The 7,880-nt window shown below is 41.0% G+C and overlaps 2 protein-coding genes across 3 annotated transcripts in view; both read right to left on the bottom strand.

Moving 5' to 3' along the window:
* Window positions 1–311: 311 nt before the first annotated feature.
* Window positions 312–2,607, bottom strand: LOC121732544. Its single transcript, XM_042122466.1, has 2 exons — window positions 2,002–2,607; window positions 312–1,959 (listed from the first exon to the last, which is right to left on the bottom strand). The coding sequence occupies exon 1, from the start codon at window positions 2,605–2,607 to the stop codon at window positions 2,035–2,037; it is 573 nt and encodes a 190-aa protein (XP_041978400.1). The 3' UTR covers window positions 312–1,959; window positions 2,002–2,034.
* The window catches only part of LOC121732543, a 51,636-nt gene continuing 46,363 nt past the window's right edge, over window positions 2,608–7,880 (bottom strand). Inside the window, exons 3-7 of one of the 2 annotated variants that reach the window (XM_042122464.1) lie at window positions 6,668–6,773; window positions 5,724–5,866; window positions 5,011–5,108; window positions 3,147–3,312; window positions 2,608–2,723 (exon numbers count right to left, since the gene is read on the bottom strand). In XM_042122464.1, the coding sequence (XP_041978398.1) occupies window positions 2,620–2,723; window positions 3,147–3,312; window positions 5,011–5,108; window positions 5,724–5,866; window positions 6,668–6,773 (617 nt within the window). In that variant the 3' untranslated portion in view covers window positions 2,608–2,619. Of the gene's footprint in view, window positions 2,724–3,146; window positions 3,313–3,967; window positions 4,134–5,010; window positions 5,109–5,723; window positions 5,867–6,667; window positions 6,774–7,880 lie in introns of both variants that reach the window. The other variant, XM_042122465.1, reaches the window with a different exon arrangement.

Raw genomic sequence — 7,880 nt, 5'->3', positions numbered from 1 at the left:
GGTCGAAAAAGTTGAACGCAAACTGCACCACTTTATACATTACGTTCCTGGTACTTCATAGTTGAAAACAAAATATGGGCTACCCCTATTAATTTGTCGATTCACATGAACTGAAACAAAATATTGGGAGTAGTCACAATACAAATCTTAGAATTAGTGGGTAGGTGCTTTTTAACCAACAACCGAACATTAGATAGTTGTTTTGTTTGTTTTTGATATTTTGTGACTCAAAATAATTTTCGACTAGCAATGTTAACAACGCATGGATTCTTAATAAGAAATGAAAGAGCCGCGTGCAATTTTATAATTTTATTTCCGAAAATTTTAAATACGATAATCTAAAATGGAAAATAATCAAAAATATACCGAATAACTAATTACATAATATATAATCTAAATTGATTATTTTACAATTTGACTTATTATTGACTATGACTAATATATATTCGATGTGTACTTAAACATACGTCGTAGGACGGATCCTGTATCAGTCGCTAGTTAAGAGATATAATACAAATGAAATCTAATACCATACCGAAAAAAAAATCCCGTACAAAAGTATATGGGGGTAGCATCATAGTATATGGATGTCCCCCTTACTGATAAAGATAATTACGTAGCATATTCAAGGTCCGCTCTTTGTCTGTCCTATCACTTTTCTAATGTGCCATACAAAGATCAAGCAGTTCTTGAATATTCGCTGGGTAAGTATTTTTATGAGAAAGGGGTAGGTCTAAAGCTTTTTTTGTTGGACAGTGGGTTCTAAGTGTTTTTCGAAAAATACGTGCTATTCTTCTACATTTTCGATGTCATAAAAATATTTTACTGTTGTATAAAATCAAGTACATTGAACTAAACATTACGCTAAGATATGATAATTCTAAATACATAAATGAGCATTACATAATCCGAAGGCACTAAGTACATAACAGGAATATAATATCAAGAGAGAATTTGAACTTGGCATATGCACTACCGTGCGACCACATTAGTTTACTGCTGTATATTAATTGTTATTTTGTGTTTAGGCGAAATAAATTACATACAGAATAATATTGTCAGTGTAATATAGCCTCTTTTTTTTATAAATTTTTGGCTGTTTGCTTGAAATCGGTATTCCCATCTTGTTATATTCCTGAGTTTGCATTCGCAGAAGATTTCGTTACAAAATAAAAGACCTTACCCTAAATGTTTGTTCCCTCGATTCACTTATGGCGGAGTTAACTCCTAAACCTCTTAAATAATTATACACTAAATTCGTATGGGTTTTGTTCAAACGATGGAAATCAACAATGAAATTTCGAGGTGGTGTTAGAGTTTCGTACAGCCGTGCTCAGTAACACTGGGGATTGCGAAACGAAATGGCGATAGTGCTGCCATCTTGTGGTCATATGAGTTATATTATATAGTGCCGTCTTTTTCGTACATTCGCACGAGAGATTATGATTTATTTACTTAATCACAAATTATTGGCATACTATAAATTTTGATATCGTTTGTTTAATATCGTAACTTAACACTGTCTTTTCCTTATTGCTATTGTTTCTATAGATTTGCCTGACCACCGACATGGCAATGTTTTATGCGGGAGTGAAAGAGACAAGTAGCATTAGATATCTATTAAAATTTCTCATTGTTCTGCTACCTGACTTTAGAATAATGTTGACACTTGAACATTATTTCTTTATTTTTTATTAAAAAGTTGGTGCATTAGATCGCTTCGCAAAAACCCTCGTGCCATAATAAAAGGTGCCAATAGTACGTCGTCTCACCAGATTCGGGCCACCCATAGCAGTGTACGTCGAGATAGAAGCAGGAGCGGGCTCGCACACTGTAACGGCATCGAAACTCCACAACCATGGTCCGTCGACGACCGACCCGGTGCTATTTTCAACCTTATATTAAAGCAGTAAAGTTTAAATTGATATACCATTGAGCTTACTGCTTCAGGCACAAATTATTGTTTCGTTTTCGACTTTAAACCTTTGTAATAAGGTTCAAATTTCAACGGATCGGTCGGCGACTCGCGCCGCGCTAATACATAAAAGCCAGGAACAGGTTGTTCGGCTTAGCAGACTTCTTGCACCTCCACCGGAAGCGACTGCGGCCGCTGTCGTCGTAGTACGCGTACTCTGGGTAGGGGATGTACGCGCCGGTCACCGGGTCCAGGGGCACCATGATGGGCAGGTCCGACATGGACACCGGTCTTTCGTCCGACGAGCCCGACGAGTACTTAGGCTCCGCGTACTGCGGGCTCGTACTGTCGATATCCTGACTCTGGTTACACACCGGTACGCTGCGACTCGTATCCGCCGAGATGTTCGACCGCGATCGTAAGATCTGGCGCGTCGACGAGAAATCCGTCGAGTGCTGTAAACTTTTAGATCGCGGTCTCGTCTGCGGCGGCGTCTCGTCGATGCGCGACAGCGTGTGTCGTCGGACCGGTCGGTAGACTCGTCGGTCGCCGAGTTTAGGTCGTTTGACCCTGCGATGCGAGTTGTACGTCTCGATGGAGGAGGGGGTCTGCGGGTTGGGCGGGGAGGGGTTGCGCGCGGGCGCCTGCGGGGCGGGGGGGTTGGCGAAGGTTGCCGCCACAATGTCCCTCATCTGGTCGCGAGATCAGTAGTTGTAGGGGCCGTACTGCGAGCCGTGGTAGTAGGGGCCGGGGTACGCCTGGGGTGGGGGGTACCCGGCGTACGCGTACTGCTGCTTTTGCGGGTATACTGAAATAATTAAGGTTGTGTTAGAAGCTTGGCATAGTAAAATAATGTAATGTTAGGTAAGATGATAATAAAAACAGGGGTCTCATATTTAACGTGGTATAAGAAGCTTGGTACAGTGAAGTATGTTTGCGTAAATTTAAAATTAAATATTTACAAAAACAGCGGTATTCATGAAAAGAAATTGGGGTACAAAACAATAAGAAAAATAATGGGTTGTAAAAAATAGGGAACAACAAAATATTGAACCATGTAAGCTAAAATCATTCAAATTTTAAAAATGGTGGGCGGATGTTAATGGTTATACCATTTTAACTATTTAATGGGAGTTATAGAAAATTATTTTAATGTTAATCATGCATCCCGAACCTTTTCCTATTTACAATAATATATCATCGTGGCAAAGCAAGTAAATAAAAGCATTACCCGGCATTAGGTACTGCATATTAAGCGCCTCCTCCCTCTCCCGCTCGCCGCGCAAGCAAATGGCGGCCGACGAGAACAAAATGGCCGACAGCAGTGACAGACCGACGCCGCACCACGCCACCATGTAGGACCAGTCGTACCACACACGGGCGTTATCCCTCAATATCTGGTTTATGTTATGTACATGTTATGAAAGCGTTAGCGTAAACCAGATATTCGTCGTAGCCACGTTTCAGAAGAAACATGAAAAGAAAAGAAAGCATTTTGTTAGTATGAAATACTTACTCTGTGAACTTATTCTAGGTTATGGGTTTAATATTTATCGCTAATGGTTTTTGTAATGATTATGACATGATTGCCTCAAAGTTAAGTACTTAGGGTCTGTTTCACCACTTCCTGATAAAGTGCCGGATAGGCTATCCACAACTTTTTTGAAAGATTCTCCATACTTTATCTGTCAAGTTAAGTGGTGGATAGCCTATCCGTCTCTTATCAGGAAGTGGTGAAACAGGCCCTTAAACTACTTAGGTATACATAGTTTCTGCTGTTTTTTTTAATTGAAGTTCTATCTACTACGCTTTTGATTGGCTAACGTCAAATTAACCAGTCAACAACGCTGTCGATATACGCTATCGAATAGATAAACTCCCGTTAACCTCAAAAACTGGTCATTAGAGATAAATATTAAATAAAACAGTAGTAAAAATATATACATTAGATTAATTAGACGAGATCTCTCCATAACCTCGAAGCTTTACAATCACCACAAGATGGCGGACGCCACAAGATGGCGGACGTCACAAGATGGACTCGCCGCTAACCTGGCATTATGTACTGCACGTTATTCTGCTGTTCGCGGCGTTTCTCTTTGCTCAGACATACGGCGGCTGAGAAGAAGAGTATAGAGCTCCCGAAGGACACTCCCACGGCCAGCCAGGCCAGGATATACGACCAGTCGTACCATATCGACGAGTTGTCTTTTAACACCTGTTTTTGGTTCGTTACAAATGTTAATAGGTGACATTATCACTAAAATTGTTTGCTTAATTTTAGATAAAACAGACGAGTCGGTAAAGTCGTATTAATTGAACTAGCTGTCTGTCCAGGATCACAACTCTTCATTGACTAACGCCCGCATCTTTTGGTTTCCTTGAGATTATCTCCACTCTACTCAACCTTAAAAAATTATATTTGTTCAACAAAACTTCATAGTTCTGGAGGACTGAGATTGAGTCGAGTAGGGGAGATTTCGAGGAAACGACAAATGATACGGGTGTTAATCTTAGGTGTGAAGTATAATATAATAATTATTAAAAAGAGCTAGGTTTTTAATGAAATGAATCTGGTTTTCTTATTCTACATTAAGAACTTGGACAAAGCCACTTAAAAAGGCTTTCACGAAATGCTGGCTTCTCACGGCGCGTAATATCACGAGCCGCGCCAACTCGGGCCATGCGCCGTGTGAAGGGGGTAGCTTGAGGTGGCGCGGCTGGCTCGAGCAGGCGCGTTCGATCCGATTGAAGTCGGTAACTTCAAAGGCGCGGCTCGTGATATTACACGTCGCGCTACGAGAACGGGTAGCGCGGACTAGCCTGTTGGCTCGTGCTCTCTCGTACAAATCGGCTCGACGCGGCGCTGATATTACAGAGAAGCCAGTATAAGGCTGCGTTTCCACCAGAGATGTGTTGCGCGGAATGTGTTTTCGAGATCCGATAGCATCGCCGCGTTGAGCGATGTCATGGCAAGCTCACGTCAATGAAGCGATTCTATTGGTTCTCAAAAACACATTCCTCGCAACACATCTCTGGTGGAAACGCAGCCTTAGTGGAATATGAACACCAGAGCGATGTTCCTGCCAACTTACATTGGGCCACTGCTGGTAGAACTCCTCGCCGACCACCTTCTCCTTCTCGTAGAACTCCACGCCATGCCATAACGCCATCGCGCCTGCTGCTAGCAAACCTGGAATCATGATGATGGACTCGTTAAAAATATGAATAAAGATTTGGTTATCATTTTGGACAAGAATAACTAGGTAAGAAGCGCAAAGAATAGCCTCGAAAAACCGGTATACCAATCTTCTTCTAGGTTCTTGACTGTTGTCCATTTAAGTGATTCTCTGAATTTAGAATTCTACAAGTTTTTTATTAAAACAATAAATACCGTTCGTGTCCGTTCATGACAATGGGGAAACAAAGATGCGTTGCAATCTGCATTCTGCAGGCATCTAAAATGATTACTTTGAGATTTGGATTAAGGGCTAAGAAATGTTCCACATTTGCTTTCCCGTGGTGGTGTTTGAATTAAAAAAAAACTGACCAATTTTAATGGCGGCTGTTCACACTCGTCGAGACACCCGAGAGAAGCCAAGTGCGAGTGTGTACAGGCGCTCTCGTCCTCGTCGCGAGGAAAACCAAACGGCCGAGGATCTCGGCGAGAGTCTCTCGTCGAGAGTGTACACTGTACAGCCGTCATAAGACCTATTTCGCTACATCCAGCAACACGAACTTCCAGCAGCCCACCACGCCCGTCCAGAATGCCACGAACACCACACATACACCACACAGTGATACATACACGTGACGAGCATGAGTATGGCGGTGGCGGTGATGTTGCCGGGCGAGCGCTTCCAGCAGCCCACCACGCCCGTCCAGAACGCCACGAACAGCGCCAGGAACGACACCATGAACAGCGCCACACACGACCTCGCCATGTGTAACCTGAAACCGACGGGAGATACGGTTAAGGACTATAGAAACTTTTGTACATAATCAAAGAAAGGTTAGTTCTTTTTCAGCGCATAATCAAAGTTAAAGTTACTAGTTCTTTTTAGTTGTTATTTTGTTAACTGCAAAAAGGCGATGAAATAGCAATGGTGCGAAATGCAATATGACACTTTGCCGTTTAAAGTGTGAAACAAAAGATTTATCAGCCATTTTCTTGCAGTTCAGTGTCGGTGATATACTAACAGAACAGCGTTAAAGTAAAAAATCCTCAGCTACTGATTACCATCTATGAGTCAAATGTGTAAGAATTTCCAGTTGGGCAAAGAGCCACAAAACAGTTGGTAATGTAAAAGCCTTGTAATGTCTTAATTACACCTACCGAGGAGAGTAACGAGAATAAATGAGAACGCAAACAGACAATTTGATTTGTCGAATACACTGTCTCACCACTCGACACTCTATTCGATAGGTGTAATCCTTGAAGATGTTTAATTTTAGACCCCATTATGCTAGAGCTAGCAAGGTAGTAGGTACCATCGAGGAAATTGATTCCTAGGCAGTAGAAACGTCATTTGGTCAGATCATGTCATGGGTTTGACGTAACGCGGCCAAACTAGAGCTCGTCCAATTCAAAATGACGCACCCCTCTCTCATATTTACAGTACCAAACTCATCTCATCATCAGTCATTTAAAGTTAGACAAGCTCTACGTAGGTCCCTCATCTGCCGATCAACTTCTCTGATAGTACAATAGCTGTACAACAGTTAGAAAGTACAGTAATTCTTGAACAATACCTGTTCATCGCATCATCAGCCAGTCCTCTGGTCTCGTTGTTCTCGTCGGGGATGAAGTAGTCCACATTGCTGCAGTGCGTCTCCACCGGCGACAGGTAGATCTCAACTGGAAATAACGAAAAAAACAACGTCATGGTCATGTTGTATACAATAAAGGGACAGCTTAAGGCGACGCCTTGATAATTTGGCTGTAGCGATATCGATTTTTCTCAGCAATGACTAAAGCTAAGAAATTAAAGTTCATTGTCAGTATTCATCATGTCCTTGTCTTTGAATTACCCACAGCATAACACGATTGGTCAAGTTTTTTAACACAGAATAATCAATCAAAAAGACCTCTGTAAAAAAGGGATTCCTATTTTACCAATAGAGGAGAGTGATTTAAGCTTCCGAAAGTACATAAATTTGTTCAAGCATACACTTTAATTTGTCCATAGCTTATATGAAATGTACTCCCATAGAGAACAAGCAATCTAAAACATATCCAACACGGTTTTTTTACTTTAACGCGGCGACACCGTTATCTACCTATATGCTAAGTACTCACATAATTATACGGTTTTGCTCGATAGTTTTACTCCGAATCGAAGGAAATGACATATCTGACATGTTTAATTCCATCGAGGCCAGCTCGAAGCGAGCCTTCGAGCTGTCAGTTTTGCGGTCCACACGATGGTTATTGCTCGATTTTGAGTAAAACTATCGAGCAAAACCGTATGTGAGTACTTAGCATTACAAGGCGTTGTAAGCACTATTCGCTAAGTACACTACATAGTATAAAACATATTCCGCTTTCTTATGCTAAAATCTTCAAAATTACTATACGGCAAAACAACATAATATTTTGCTGGGGCAGCTAGTATATTTATTATTATCATTTTCCTTGTATTTCTCCAGTGACTTCACTCAATTTATTGATGCATGAATTTATAACTATAAACAGGAAACCCATAGGAAAACAATATTATCAGTCCTCACCACAGTAGCTTCCTTAACCTATTATAGGCCTTTATTTATTATGCTTTATAAACAATTCCATCTACAATTTTATCAAAAGTACTTCTAAGAAACTAGTTCCGTTTATTAAAACTCGTCTAGGAAACATTAAAACAACAGTAAATAGATATATCGTGAATAATTATCTTCAAATTCGCTTACAAATTGACACTAGACATTCAAGTCAGCTAAATACCATTTGGCTGAGTCACCAGGA

This window comes from Aricia agestis, chromosome 12, assembly GCF_905147365.1.
Source record: "Aricia agestis chromosome 12, ilAriAges1.1, whole genome shotgun sequence".
NCBI lineage: Eukaryota > Metazoa > Arthropoda > Insecta > Lepidoptera > Lycaenidae > Aricia > Aricia agestis.
The sequence above is the reverse complement of the archived record's forward strand: the minus strand, read 5'-3'. Positions and strand labels throughout refer to the sequence as shown.

Bases quoted from the DNA above. Each gene is read 5' to 3' on its own strand.
- LOC121732544 (XM_042122466.1), bottom strand. From the start codon at position 2,607: ATGAGGGACATTGTGGCGGCAACCTTCGCCAACCCCCCCGCCCCGCAG.